This window comes from Loa loa (genome assembly GCF_000183805.2).
Source record: "Loa loa unplaced genomic scaffold supercont3.61, whole genome shotgun sequence".
NCBI lineage: Eukaryota > Metazoa > Nematoda > Chromadorea > Rhabditida > Onchocercidae > Loa > Loa loa.
Window position 1 is genome coordinate 184,437 of NW_018108241.1, and position 15,398 is coordinate 199,834.

At 35.1% G+C, this 15,398-nt stretch overlaps 3 protein-coding genes across 3 annotated transcripts in view; 1 reads left to right on the plus strand and 2 right to left on the minus strand.

Annotated features, from left to right (window-relative positions):
• Positions 1-549: 549 nt before the first annotated feature.
• Positions 550-735, minus strand: LOAG_03023 (hypothetical protein; the record flags this gene model as incomplete). The annotated part of the gene is made up of 1 exon (XM_003138560.1): positions 550-735. One exon carries the CDS (start codon positions 733-735, stop codon positions 550-552), a length of 186 nt encoding a protein of 61 aa, XP_003138608.1.
• Positions 736-2,050: 1,315 nt separating this feature from the next.
• LOAG_03024 (hypothetical protein) lies at positions 2,051-8,878 on the plus strand. The gene is made up of 21 exons (XM_020446194.1): positions 2,051-2,219; positions 2,517-2,660; positions 2,968-3,093; positions 3,208-3,315; positions 3,474-3,554; positions 3,828-4,031; positions 4,124-4,220; positions 4,402-4,607; positions 4,758-4,959; positions 5,036-5,111; positions 5,361-5,412; positions 5,534-5,687; positions 5,778-5,944; positions 6,017-6,131; positions 6,263-6,414; positions 6,648-6,850; positions 6,968-7,115; positions 7,449-7,574; positions 7,655-7,860; positions 8,055-8,190; positions 8,625-8,878. The coding sequence occupies exons 1-21, from the start codon at positions 2,181-2,183 to the stop codon at positions 8,748-8,750; spliced, it is 2,868 nt and encodes a 955-aa protein (XP_020303435.1). The 5' UTR covers positions 2,051-2,180; the 3' UTR covers positions 8,751-8,878.
• LOAG_17322 (hypothetical protein) overlaps positions 6,540-15,398 on the minus strand; it is a 19,021-nt gene continuing 10,162 nt past the window's right edge. Inside the window, exons 22-38 of the mRNA XM_020449979.1 lie at positions 15,049-15,164; positions 14,588-14,843; positions 14,170-14,275; positions 13,872-14,060; positions 13,435-13,539; positions 13,141-13,239; positions 12,977-13,062; positions 12,599-12,757; positions 12,242-12,431; positions 12,014-12,141; positions 11,823-11,945; positions 11,491-11,701; positions 11,154-11,327; positions 10,769-10,911; positions 10,206-10,403; positions 9,720-9,867; positions 6,540-6,843 (exon numbers count right to left, since the gene is read on the minus strand). Coding sequence (XP_020306413.1) covers positions 10,388-10,403; positions 10,769-10,911; positions 11,154-11,327; positions 11,491-11,701; positions 11,823-11,945; positions 12,014-12,141; positions 12,242-12,431; positions 12,599-12,757; positions 12,977-13,062; positions 13,141-13,239; positions 13,435-13,539; positions 13,872-14,060; positions 14,170-14,275; positions 14,588-14,843; positions 15,049-15,164 — 2,101 coding nt within the window. The 3' untranslated portion in view covers positions 6,540-6,843; positions 9,720-9,867; positions 10,206-10,387. The remainder of the gene's footprint in view (positions 6,844-9,719; positions 9,868-10,205; positions 10,404-10,768; positions 10,912-11,153; positions 11,328-11,490; positions 11,702-11,822; positions 11,946-12,013; positions 12,142-12,241; positions 12,432-12,598; positions 12,758-12,976; positions 13,063-13,140; positions 13,240-13,434; positions 13,540-13,871; positions 14,061-14,169; positions 14,276-14,587; positions 14,844-15,048; positions 15,165-15,398) is intronic.

The following is a 15,398-nucleotide window of genomic DNA, read 5'->3' on the forward strand; positions in this document are numbered from 1 at the left end:
GGTACTAATAAAGCAAAATTCAATTGAAATAAGGACATTCAGCATTTTTTGATAACGAAGTGATAAATTTCTTCAATCGAAAATTTAATGATTAAGAAGGACAACGCAAGATGCAATTCATTTTGCAGAAAAGTTAAATTTTGAAAAAACACTACTTGAAACCAATCGAACTTAGCCTATTCTCGCATTAGTATGAAGTGTTATTAGAACCTCATCGATTTCTTAAGAAAGAAATTTCCTCCCAACAGTCTTTATGTTTTCCACTACATATTCAGTTTGTTATGCTTTTGCATCTCCGCATTCCGTACGATATGAAAGAGAAAAGAGATAAAACAAAGGTTTTCAATCAGTTAGTTGCAAAACTTGTCACGTTTAAATACCCAGAATAATAAAAGGTGATAAAGGTTCACGAAACTTTCAAGGGATGAATGAGGTAGGAAACTCTATTTTCGATTAACCACGCCATTTCGTTCACAGTCGTGCCATGGGGTTGTGTGTGCCAGGTCAGGAAAGGGCCACTACGTCATCTGCTAGTGGTCTGTCACAAACTCACTTCCCAACATCCTGAAATATTCCTTCCAGTCCAATCTTCATTTCTTTCATCTGCCGACCGGGTTTCGCAGATTTTGCGGTTGGTCCAGCTGTCTTCATCACTTTCAGAACAATGACGCCGTTGTTGTTGTCATTCGTGGTGAGTCGAAAGATCTCATTCCGTGGCGAGTCTGAAGATGTCATTCGCAAATAGTTTCTTTTTTCTTTTCTGAGAGTTTAATATCTGCACATTTTCAAAAATTAATTGAAGTTTGATGTGCTAAAGGAAAAAGATGTCACCCTCTGGATAATCCAAATTTCAATGGATCATGTATGCTTTGTTTACTTTACTTTACTTTACACTGCATTTATCGTCACGTTAGCCATTACCATAAGGAACTGTGCAAATAACAGAGCAGTTTGAGGATGATCGTGGAACGTTTAGCGTATTTTTGGTTATATTTTGGTTGTGATTCTACATAATGAAGAACGGAGAGAAGAAGGAAGAAAGCGAGAAGCGTTCCTATTCGTTCCTATTCTTTCTCATTCCATCCTCGACCAATAATACAAGTGTAGACTCTCTCTGGGGCATAATGCTTTCTCTTGGCTTTCCTTTCTACATCTTGATTGTTTGAAAGGAACTGTCGCTCATTTATTTTGTGCTGTCAACAGTGACCCATGTGGTAATATGTCTCCCACTTTTCAAATTTGTTTGAGATAAGTAAGCCATGCTGAAGGTAACTTTGATAGGTAATTGTTGACATGTGGGATGAGAGCACTGAATTAAGCGGTTGACATATAACTTCGCGCCGTTTGACTATAATGTGATTATCAAATAATGCCAAATAATAATCAAAAGCTGCAAATATATACAAAATGTTTTTTTTGTTTTGCTGTATTCAGAAACTGAATGGGGACTTTCTGATATATTAATTAGAAACTTTGATAGATGGAAAGGATTCGTGAAGCTTCAAGAGTTCAGAATGATGAAGAAAATGCCTGAAAGATAGTAAAAGACCTTATCATCTCTAATTGATCTTTCATGGTTAATGACTCATTTGCCAACTTTGTGTTTTTGCTGATTCCTTTATTCCGAGTTTAGCAAAAAACTATCGATACTACACTGATCCCTTCCATAGAATGAAGGCATTCTGGTGAAAGATGTAACACACTTTAAAGCAAAAAATTTTCGAAGACAACCAAATCTGTAAATATGATATTAATATTAGCGTTGTTGAAATACCAAAAAACAGTCTTCCGCTATTGTTCAATATAGCTTAGTCGGAAATATAAATTGCTTATGCAGTTTAGATTATTGTCTCACAGAATCTACTATGTAGTATTTCCTTCTTGTTACTGGCTTATCTATTGACACTCTTACACTACGAGACCTTCGGTATGAAAGAATTTAATAAAACTATATCATTGTTATTGATTTCATTATAGACGTACTAATCCTTGTAGTATTTATCAGTTTCCACATATAAATTGTTATTTCTACATAGAAATAACGCGTTTTGTTGCATATCGATGCGCAAATGAACAAAACTTTAAGTTCAAAAAGGACGAAGCTCCCGTCAAATGCTGAAAACACTGAGCAGTATTTATATCTCCCAATGTCCTGTTTTGTTGAATAACTAGCTATAGATATGGTTGCAACAACAGTTGATTATGCCGAACATTTCTGGGTGAGCCTTTAATATCTTCAAAATTTTTTACTTTTGATAAACAAACTTTGACGAATAAGGGATTGCTTTTACCTTTCAAAATTTTTTCTGCAAACGAGTTTGAAAAGTACTTCACTTTAAAATTGATGGGTTTCACAAATAAAAGTCTTTACACAATAATGGTATCAGTATAGTAGAAGTTTAGATGGATTAGGTGGATATGTTGCAAATCTTTCTAGACATTTTGAAAATCTACTCCTTTGCTGTGCAAGATTTGCGTAAATAAGATTAAATTAGTTGACTGGAATTGTTTGTCAGGGCCAGAAACACCATGGATATCATGTTTTATACGAGAATCTGAAACATGAAGAAGAATCCGTACAAGAATTTGCACAATTTGTAAAGGAAAGAGCAGCATATGAAGAGGAATGGAACAAATTTTTGAGTAAATGTATTGCTAAGGTATTATCTCTCATTTTTTTCTTGTAGTGAATTTGATATACAAGCTTTAACTAAGCTAACCGGTTATCTCCAAGATTTCTTTCCTATCATTTTACTCTTTTTACTTTTTTATTTCATTTTATTCTATTGACTTTTAATCAGTAGTGTCACGATATTGTATATATATATACATATATATATAGTACGCCAATCGAAAGAACACTAGTAATTTTAGTAGCAAATTTTTACCGGTTCTTTAATAAGAAATAAAGAAAGTTTTTGAACAAATTATTCAGAAAATTTGGCTAGAAAATTTGACAAATTGCAGACGAATGGGCTGGCTGCACCGAGTTTGTTGTTTTCAAATGCATGGCTTGTAACGAAGAATACAATGGAGCTTTTAACAGAAATACATGCATCCTTTTATATTAGCTTGCAACATCTATTGAAAGATGTTAGTAATCACGATAAACTTTGAAAGTTTGGAATTACCAATTTCTATGATACATTTTTCCGAAATTCCGTGACAGTTATTTAATTCAATAACAAATATTTCGATTTATTTCAGGTTTTCAAATACCACGATGATTTGGTACGGTCGAGGAAAAAAATGAAGGAACAAGATGTTGTAGATGCAGTAAATTTAATGCAAACCACTACTACATGTCTGCAAAAGGTAAATATTAATTTTATCAGTTGGTCTTATCAACTAATGCAAGTTTTATCTTCTATATTCATAGTTACGTATGTTTAGAACAGCGAATCCCAGACTGTATTTAAATAATTAGGTTTTGCTGGACTTCAATTTCTCATCAACCTTATACATTAATTCAGTCGAAAGAAACATACGCACAACGGGTAAATGAACTGGAACGTTTAAAAAAAGAAAATGCCACACCGAAAGACGTTTCAAAGGTTAGTTTGAATGGTTTGTTGCGCCTTACTTTTCAAAAAGTTTCTAGTTTTCATAATTTTCGGTATTAGGTATGAAAGAAATCATCAAATCGGACTATTTATCGGACTTTTAATAAGTGAGATTGGCATACGTAATGAGCATGTTAGGTTGGCTTTCTGTCCTCAGTTACATTCTAATTCAAGATTGCTAGTGCTCACACTGGACTATGAAAATAACAGCACTAGATTGGTTTTCAGATTCTATGAAGCTCTTTAAATTTTCATATTTTGCAGGCTGAAAATAAGTTAAACAAATCACGAGATGAATATAAGAATTATGTAGATAAGTATGGGCGTGTACGAGCTAATTTTGAAGAGAAAATGCTTAAAGCAACGCGCCTATTTCAAGCACATGATCAAGCCTTTTTATTCCAAATGAAAGCGTTTATGGCAGCATTTGCGCGTACATTAGACGAGTCTGCATCTGCTACATCACAGGTTTGGGTTTTTATAGTATAATTGAACAGTTTTCTGTTCTGAATTAACTTCACTATTATTAGGAGCAACTTCTCCGTTGTTGTTTTTTGAAGGTATGCACTCTGTATCGGGATTCGGTTGATAATTTGGACATTAACGGGATGTTGATTAAATTTGTTGAAACAAAAGGGACAGGCAAAGATCGGCCAGGTATTTGTGTTTTGAATTTAAGATTATAGAAATTATAGAATTTTTTAAATAACGATGCTTTTTGAATTCTTTTCCATTTTTACAACAAAGTTTTTTTATTGATTGTTGGCCAGTAAGAGAACTTAGTTGGTTAATAGATATATTTAATTAAAAAAGCTTGATTTATTTTTTTTTTTTACAGAATTTGCCGTTTTTGAAGAAATTGATACTGCTAAAGATATTAATCCACCGGATCTTGTATTGGCGCCATGTTCTTCTGATTTACCAACAGCTGCCTATAAGTCAGCTCCTGCGGATGGACACCTATCTATAGTACACAATTTGATGACACTTGATACCAATACGTTTGATGCCTGGAATAGTGAAATTAGTGTTTTGAAAGTTCAGGTTCATAGTTTTTATTATTTTTTTCGCAAAAATGTGAAGCAATTTTCACTTATTTTTCGGCTGAATATGGTAGGAATTGAATTGTTTCTTCACAACTAAATTGGAACGTGGCATGTACAGGAAGATTAAGTTAGCTGATTGTTTTTGCAGCCTTCTCCAGTAGCAAGCGATAGCAGTTCATCTACCGCGGCAAATATTGGTCCTGGATCAATGCCCTTTTCAGCTTCATTAGGCCGGCAGAAATTGTCTTTATGGTTGCCTGGCAAACGGAAGAAGTATGCGTCGCAAAGCAGCCTGCCATCATCGGAACCCCCACATCAAGAATTTAGTCACAGCCAGTCAGAGTCTTTGAGTTCGTCGTGTTTCGTTCCTCAATTTTTTGCTGTGGAGTTAGGATTTCTGAAATTATTTGATGTGTTCCTGTTTAGGTTTCCTGAAGAAATATCGAAACAAACATAAGAAGTCAAATACCGACATCACTGCATTCAACATGGACGGTCCAACGTATGTTTTACTTGTAAAAATGTAGTACTAAATATTCACGATTCTTTTCAACAGATGTAAACGTCTTATGGCGATGTTGAATTGATAATGGCTCTTAGTGTCACGACTAATATCTCTTTCATAAATTTCATATTTGACCTTGTACGGCCGTACAATTAGCAGCAAGTAGCATTATATGACCGAATAGTACTAATGATGCAGCATTTGTTTTTGATACAGCTTGCTTTGAAAGCTAAATAACTTTTGCAGCACGGAAGACTCGAAAAGCACTGCAAGTAGTAGCAAGAGCGAAGAAAAACCTGTTAGTTCTAGACAATTTGCTTCCACTCAAATTTTGAATTGACAAGTTTTTATTTTAGATTGGCACTGTATATTGTTTTAAAAAGTTAGTGCAACCTTCACCAAAATTTTAATATCTTTAGTTTGTTGTAACAAATGGTTCTCTTAACATATTGGATGTGCCTGTAGCTGTGCCATCGTCCCCTCCTACTGTACCACCACCGGAGGATAATGATGATGAAGGTGCCGGTGATAATTTTGGTCGATCACGTTGGAGTAGCTGCACTGAGTCTTCAGGTAGATTGTATTGTTGTTTTTTCTAGGATTGAACATAAGAAAAATAAATAGTGCCTTAAATTCATTCCTTTTTAATATATCTGTTTTCAGACGATGATGAAGATCTACGGCAAGCAGCGAAATTGCGTCACATAAGTATTAAACCTCTTAGTGAATCCAAGAGTAACATTACCGCATCGGTTGATGAGCTTCGGGACGCGATCGGAAATATTGTATTACATTCTACAAGATTCAGCAGAAGCAGCACTTTTGATTGTGCAAGTTTTTTCATCTTGTTCCTAGTTTATAATTTGTCGTGAAGCTTACACATATTTATTTCCTTCATTTAGGATCCATGGTCATCTACACGTCGTTCAACACAATTCAATGCATGTTTGGAAGGAATTGTTCAACCACTTCGTGCTGCGCTTACTGGTGATGATCATATTCGTGGAAAACACTTGGGTAATCTCAATTGAAATCTGTTTACTGTTAAAATTGTTTCACGCGTAGTCATAAAATTCTTCACAACTGGATTTGTTTCTAAAAACGAAGCTTCATGGTAGCTGAAACTATCTAATTTATGTTTCTTTTAGATCCCTATAATTCATCATTACCATTTTCTTTTTCGATGTCTGGTTCAAATATAGTTCGAGCACGACCGCACAGTAGTACCCCAACACCTGGAGTATCTAGCTTGGCACTGCAAACATGTGATCACTCATCAGTTCAGCATTCTGCTCGAGTGGTAAAGATACTAAGTTGTAGCAATCAATCATGTCTTTTAATGCTTCATGTGTTTTTTTATTAGCATTTGCTCTTTGCTATGGATAGAGAAGGAAATGTGCACTGTAACATAATACAATGAATTGTGGCTTTACTTGAAATCATAAGCCTATTTATTGAACGCTAATCCACATCGTGATTATTTATATAGTTATCTGGCTCTAATTGTTGCTTTTAATTTTTCGACATTTAAAGGAATCGATGGGAAGTGAACAGACGTTTTCTCGAACCGAATCAGCCTTATCTTCGGAACATTCTTTGTCTACTGAAACACCTTTCGCGATGTCAGCATCGAATTTATTGAGCGCTTCAGCCACGATAGCAGAGAATCGTATCCCGGTTGCAATGGCAATTAATGAGTACATACATGCGTGGTTCAGAGGAACAGATTCTGCAAAGTAAGTGATCGTAGTTAATGAAAGAACTGGAATAAGTAAGTTATTTATGAAAATATTTGAAAACAAATACACTGGGAAATAGTTTCTGATTTTCGGAAAATATAATAAATTTTGCAGGACAACAGTTCGGGTTTTCGGTTCAGTTCTTGTGTCGTTCCCAGCTACTGTAGTTCCCGCTTTAACTGACCTCACCTCTGACATTGATCCACTTATCGTAACGTTGAAAAATGCTGATAAAATCAAAAGTATTTCTCCGAACAATCAGGTACTGTTGTCTAGAGAAATTGTTTTCTGTGTTATAAAGTGAATTCCAACCTTCTGCTATTTAGTAATATTAGTCCTAATATTTGTGAAAGGTCGTTCTTATAGTTACTCATTCTGTCGATTCATTAACACATTCATTAATTTGTTTACTTTTGGCTAAACAAAAACAAACTAGCACACTACTTGTTTACACAAGTTAAAATAAAATATGTTATCAATTTAAAGTAGATAGTTCTCTGAAATAATGAAGTTTCGAAAGAAAATGATGAAATAATGCGATCAATTTTGAAACAGTAATGCGAGATAGTAATTTTTACTAAAAATATGTTTTTAGTTGATTTCACAAGTTATCGACGCTTTTGCTGCACCATACACGTTCACATTTGAGAAAACTCAGTTAGCTGAGTGGTTGTCTGCTCGAAAGATTGAAAAACCAGATTCTCAGTTTTTCAATATAGAGGTAACTCAATATACGTTCAGAAGAAACAGTTCTTCCAATCCCTCCCTTGAGGTTGAACTACTCATTTCCTGTTATTTTAGGTCTTGACGTATGAATTAAAAGAGCCAACAGTTCCACCACTTGCTTTGATAGTCTACTGGAAATTGGAAGCACAGAATACGGATTTAAGAATTGATTATCGATTAAATATGGATAGCAGTATCGACTGCTCTCTTGTGAATGTTGTTTTCACTACAAAGGTAGAGGGCTCTGTAGTCAGTGTTATTGCAGAACCTAATGCAGAATGGTAAGTACCAAAAAAAAGCGGGGATATGCACTTTGATTTGATATTTGTAACGATGACCATAAATGAAATCCTAATTACTAATTAATCACGGCTTAAAATGACGACTTTAACATTTAAAGAGTCTGGACTCGTTAGATTTGGGTTTCTCTCAATCATAAAATCTCCAAAAACTAACAATAAAATAAGTGCCTTAGGTCACCTTCGAGCAACACAGTCTCTTGGAAACTGGCTGAACTTTCTCGAGATGGTGAATGTAGCGGATCATTGAAAGCAAGACTTTCACTTTCCGGTGGTCCGGCAATTGCTTCGCAGACCTTTGTTCAATTCCAAGTAAATGTTAAATGTTTTTTGCTGAAGAACCGAACCCCATACTTCTCCCTTATATATCCTCTGGTGGTTCCTCATTTCATTATCTTGATTCATTTTCCTGAATATTCAATGTGCAGTTTAAGACAGTTATGAATGGAAGATATCTTCTAATAGTTCCAGTTAAACAGATCTTTATTTTTTGGTACTTTCGCACTATAAATTTGAGGTACTTTGCCCAATTTCTGTGTTGTTTGTTGCTTAAAGGCTGTCTTCGCCTTTTTTAGTGCTACTGTGAAATAGACAATCCCAACTTTGAATTGTCATTTGTTATTACATGTCAAAATATAGCAATCCCTTTGTCCCTTTCTACCTGATTCTACCTATTGTACTTTACGGAAAATTGTAGTAACTGACAGTTTTGATGGTACAGTATGAATACATTGCTTCATTTGTAGACATCAGGTGTAACTATTTCTGGTGCGGATGTAACTATTACAAGCGACGATTTATATCACTTATCTATGGTACGAAGAAACGTTTTCTCGGGCAAATATTTTTGTGATGCTGAAATCCGTAGTTAATATCCCCTTTATGATTATATGCAACATCTTAATTAAACTGTAATAAAATTATTGTTTTCACCCTGACAGTATTCCTTTCCACATATCCACATAGCGTTAATATGAGACAAAATGACATCGGAGTAAAGAGAATAAATTTTCTGTATATCTGTTCTGTTTAATTTTTTCGTTTTCCTTACCGAACGGTAACATTCTATTTTTGCTCTTTGTTTTTCAAATTACAAATTACAATGCGCCATTTTAAAGGGTTTTCAGTAAAACATTCCTAAACCGGCAACTGGTCTTTATTTGACCAAATTTGCTTATGAGTTGCCCTAACTTGCGCTTATGTCGTCATAGCTAAAATGCTCTTTACGTTTTGTGTTTTATAAATGAAAGGAAAAGGGAGCTCTGTCTTGTTACTGGATACTTGAGATGCATTAATGCAAAAACAGAAGGACTTATTTTTGTTTGATTAGATATAAAATTGGGAAATCCATAAAAAATATGAAACGTGTCATGAATAAATTGAATAATCGTAAATGTTCTAGGAAATGGCGATGTATTTTAAGTTTCGAAAAGTGAATGATTTAATAAATAATAAATAGTGATATTGCGAAGAACAATTTTTTCCCCACGAGCAAGAAATGCTGATGTTTTGCAGACTAGAAAATGAACACCAGCATTATATATGTGTTTCAGATCTCTTATTTTCAATTTCTTTCAGTTCTCTTAGCTATTTAATCGCTCCTACTGTGATGAAACAAACGAAAATTCACTGTTACTTCATTGCATACACAAACTGGCGTACGTAAGTAAATATTTCCAAAAAATTTGGGACGGAATGTGTGTTCCGGTTTATAGCAGATTTGTTAGGTTTTATCGGCTTAATCCATGTTTACCAAGCTTCTGTCCGAACGCTTCATGATTTTCATAGGATAGTTTCTTAATTTCTAACTATTAGCAGTCGAATTGAAATTATGCACTCACAAATCTGAAGCAAATATCAAGCCTTCAAAAGTTCCATTTTGACAGCCACTTCAACTCTCATATCATTTTCGTATTCTTCTTTTGTGATGAATTCGATTCCGTCCTCACCAACAGGGACATAGCAATCACCCATTTCTTTTACACATAACTGCAATCGAATTCACAAAAGAAGTCAATGAAATGAGAAAACTTGAAAATGATCTTACTAAGATAAGGAGCGCTCTCCGGAATCAAAAGGTAAATCTTGTCATTCAAAATTACTATGAGTCAAGGAACCACACCGCTGGACAAACCATCTGACTGTTGAACAGGTCTTTTTGTGGGACAGCTCATGTCATACGTGACAAAATATAAATATCCACTTATCCTCAAATTTCTAGAATATATCACAAATCATGAATTAAATAATCAGAAGTTACTCTGGAAGTCCGGATTTCTCTCACCTTGTTAAAAAAAAAGTGTCTACGAGGAAGAATGGTTACTCACCAAATAGATCGTTCCTGCATGTGATTGCCGTTCACGCGGCGGATGAAATGGTACCCACTTATGTACAACTTTACCTCGGTGCCCCTTCAACGACATCCAATCCCATGAACTACGGCCACCGGCCGTTTGCCAGTGAATATGCGGCCAAGTAATCAGTGCATTGGTCGGTTTTAAAGGTTCATCTAAGCATGTAAAGACCTGGAAATAAAAGCAAATACCTTATAAGGTGATTTTAATAAAGACGTTAAATTTCTTACGTCGTTCTTACTTCAAAAGAAAGTCTTGATACAAGACTTGGCGAGAAAGTGACGCCTACATATTCTGAATGCATATTATTATGCTAAAATTAAGCTAAAAATTCAGAAGGAAAAAAAAATCCTACAAAAGTACAAGAAAAACTACACTTCGGAGAAAAAATGTTAAAGAAATTTAGAGAATTTTTGAAGGAATGAAATCATAGTCTTAAGGCCCCGAAGGTTTCTGGTAAACTTGGGAACTGAAGAGAATTTGCAAAGTCTCAAATATGAATACCAACTTGTTCCATATCAGTAATTTTAGCATACTCAGTTTGTTCATTTCGCGTAGAATTTAGCAGTGATCCACCTCGATGTGTAGCATCATTAGCTTCGAGGAATTTTAGAGCATCTTTCCACAGCATCACTTTCGTAACACCATTGCCAGTGATCGAAACAATGGAATTTTCCTGCTGAAATTATATGAAAACATTCAAAACTTGCCAAAATCGGAATAACAGTCTGGAAAAAAAGTGTCGCTCCAAAAAGGTGTGTATAAGACATGTTGCGGCTCAGAAAGCAATTTTTTTCTTTGTGATATCAGAAAAAAGTTTCATCTCTTCATGAAAATTAGAGGTGGGAATCCACATGAAGATGAAAAAAACCTTCCATGACAAGCATGGAACGTCAATTATTTCAAATCAGAAATCCTCACTCTGAACATAGTGATCAAGGGTGCAGCTGCAAACCGTCGTCTGTTATTTTGGACAGGTGTGATAGATGTAGCAGCAAAGACTGGTATCCCACTTTGATGTTCCATGCTAATTTGGCCTTCGTTACTTGGATTAGTACGTGTTGCGACTTCTGTCGTAGCTGTCGTCGTCATAAGCTAAAAATATTTACGCAAATAGAATCTGCGCGCTCCAGGTAGGTCTTCACGTAATGATTTCATTGGACTTCATTTTCTTCGAAAAGAAGTTTAGAGCGCAAAAAATGGCACAAAATCAGAAATGTCCTATGGAATCGAAATTCTAATTGAAGCAGTGTCTCGCCTGTGTTGGTATATTGCTGCTTCGACTGGTACCAAAATTTGTGCTCAGTGAAGCCCATAAAAAGTGAAAAGATCGAGATATAAGTTCAAATGCCATTGGTGGGATACTCAGTGAGTGTAACTGGGGATGTGAATCAACAAAAGAAGTGGTGAGAGGAGATACATAGATTGGATACCCGATTGGCTGATCCGCGCTGCTGTTGATCATATTTCTGAAAAACGAGGAGTATTAAAAAAAATTGCGAACTTCGAACCAAAATAAAACATTAGGCTTTCGAGGATGCGGTATCATTTCTTCGTATCGTTTTTGTTACCTCAAAACTACTTATGTACCTCAAAACTTGACGAGCATTTTGGATCGACCCTCTCTCTGGATTTCGATTTCGCAAAAAAATCAACTCTTGCTGTTGTCCAGCCCAAAACGCGCGGACACATTCGCGATTCAGTTTTATTACTCTAAAATATGAATGATAGAAGATGGAAAATAATATTTAATTGATATCCATAGATATAAATCAAAATACCTCATGTTGAGGTGCATTTTGTTCAGCATGATGATTTTGTAGTCATCTTGACCATCGTCATAAATGTGTCGCAGAGCTAGCAGAGTCGGAGTATTTGCTATAATAGCTCTTCTCCAAGCAGGATCATGCTTAATTATCAATAAAATAAAAAAGGAAATTGTTTGGAAATTAGAAAAATCTCCAAAATAAATTTCTTTTGAAGCTTTAAAGCGAAGTGTCTAAGCTTACTTCATGTGAAATAAATAATCTTGTCAAATGATGTGTGATGCGTTCGTAGAGCAGTGCAGCATCATCGAAATCATCCCCAGCAGTAAAATGATCCTGATGCAGTTTCAGAGCCATTCGTACCGCTGGCGCTACCACACATCGTAATAAATCCATGTCGGCAAACACCCACTCGTCGCGCTGACATGTTATCCTGAAAAATTATAAGACATTCAAGAGGAATAATAGTTCTAACATCATCATTAAAATTAACTCCAGCAGTAATTCTGAAGCAGTTTTCCACTAAATACCCAATATTTTCAACACTCAAACAGAAACCTTTTGGCAGTAAAACCAAGTCGGAAAAAATTAAACACGAACCTAAAATCGCCTTTAAACAAAGCATGTAAACCATAAAGGAATGATTCGGCAGCATTTGCATGGCGATTATGCGCTGCAGCAGCAAGTGCTCTTCGTCCAACAACCGAAAGTGCAAAACAGAATGCAATAATTCTATTGATGTTAGTTTTTTCAGTGTCCCTGTAATCATTTCCAAACTTTCACCTGTTTTATTATTAACAATTTATATCTATGCCTATATATACTTTGCCTTTGATACAACTTCGCAAGCATTTTGAAAAATCAAGAACTTCGCTAACGCTTTCACTCGTACAGCATGTATCTGGTCTCAATATTATAAGTCCAAAAACTTGAAGAGATCGGTGTTTGTAAAAATTGGTGAAAATTTCTAAAATTTACAAATCCGCATTGTGCTGTGCATGCTGCTCTACGCAGTAGAGTATCCAATTTTCATACAGTTCCGTGAAACAGTGTCGGGAAATACCCTGAAATACACAAAAATTGTGAAATTTAAACGGTATAACCCGGAACTGGAGTTCGAAAATCCCAGAACTAAAAAATACCATAAGGTTGATATCGAAATCTTCGTCATTCGCAGCGCTAAACATTGGGTCCAAGTCAACATATCGATTGTTTGTTTCAATTGGCCGTAGAGCAGTGAGCTGAAAATGTTCGGAGTGTTTGCAATACAAAAATGTATTCAAATCCCGGGAAAAGAAAAAAGAATTTCGAAGAATTTGAGGAAACTGCATAAAAGAAAACGAAGAAAAAAAACTGCATAAAAAGAATTCGAAGAATATTGTCCAAATACAATCCATAGATTCTACGCATTCTTCTTTTCAAAACCAAACACGTACTATATTGGATAATCGAATCCATTGGGCAAATTTTGGTGAATTAAAGGCATAAAATATGATGCTCTTTACATACAATGTAACTAATAATCGACGCAATTCGTGCACCTAAAACTAAAGTTTTTAAAGGTACGAAAAAGTTATATCTCAAAAAAAATGACTTTTTCTAAGTCAAGAATTTTTGGTGAAAGCTCGTTTTCATTAGTAACGGAGTTTATGGCTCTGTCAGATAAATTACGCAGGTGTTGGCAATAAGCGTCTGCGCAGGAATGCTGGAAAAAGCATTAAGGCAACTTCTGTGCTGGGAATATATAAATTAAAATTGAGCATTTCACTATACAAAGTATTTATTAAAACATTCTGCTCAAGTGGCAAAAAGTAAAATCAGTTTGAGATTGCACTGAAAGAAAACAATGAGGACCCTCTCCGTGAACACTAACTTGGAGCAAATTTACAGCAGAATTGTCAGTAATTGAGTAACCATCAACAATATATTTCGCTGTAACAACTTCCCATGCAAGCCATCGCAGAACCCAAGCTGTATTCAACGATAACATACCGGGAAGTGAACCCAAAGAACAACAGCAGCAGCCCATACCCTCCCCAACATCCTCACTTATTGCTTCTACCTGAAAAATTTAAAATTAAAATTAAGCAGAACTGCAAAAATAAGTATTCATATCAATTACTTTCATACCATGAGTTATTGAAATTTTGAATTTGAACTGTAAAATTAACCTCACGTTGATGACAGTATGTTCCTCTGAATTCAAGACCCCGTAATTGAAAGGTCACAAAACCATTGCCGACCTCAATAATGTGTACTAAGCAATTCAAATAATAGCTGAAAATAAACAACGATAAACACTTTCTTGCCATGATTTGAAATAAGAAAGATAAGAAATTGAAACTTTAAAATTATCATACGAACAAAACCAAGTGCTAATTAGTAATTCTAAATTTTTTGATGCTTCCTAACAAATGTTTAGAAGACCAATAACCGGTTATAGGTGCGAACACCAATAACCCGTTATAAAATTGGAACCATGGATCTGCTAAAGCTGACGATGAGGTTACAGCACTAATTCCACACTTCCCGCAGAACTTGTTCAAACTACAGGCTCGTTCAAATAACAAGGCATATGAGATTATGAACCTAGCTAAAATGAAGCAGTCTCCAGGTTGTACAGCTGTAGACCAACGTCCCAAAAGGATATCGCCCGCCAGTGATGACTGCAGTGATCTTGTCAAGTGTTCATAAAAAACAGCATTCAAATTACTATCGTCTATCATTGGTCCGCGATCAATTTGTGAAATTAGGCGTGTATTAGAATGATCTACGCGACGAGTATTGTAATCCTTTTCCCAAAATTTCACCGGTCGCACGTAGGACGTCAAGAAAAATGATGAACCTTCAATTAGTAGTTGAAATGTTTCATGTTCTTTTATTGGCTTTGGTGAGCATCTATATTCGAAATAATTCCAGGTATTTAATGAAAAAATTATATGAGAAAAGCATAAGTTCGCCGTTAAAAAATGCTATTTCCTACGAAGATATCAAAATGAAAGCACAAAACTTTCTAACTTCCTAACGTAAAACTTTCGATAAAAAAAAACCTAAGAAAGGATTGAGTGGAGCAGATATGATGGAAGAAAGCATTGTTTGAATACACGATAAAGCTGTGTGTGGCACACTAAATGGTTGTGCGAAAGCATGAAATGCAGAACCCCAGCTGCAAATCGTAAAACAAAGAGATTAAACAAGATAACTTAAAATTCGTAAATTTAGAACAAACGAATTCTTATAAGTTTAAATGGAGCGATTAAATGTATATCGAAACACTCCTAAGATATAGTTATATAAAAAAGATAGAACTCGAAACCTAACATGGAATTTTTAAATGACGCGTAACCAAGGAAGTATATATATATATATATATACATGTATATATATATATATATATATA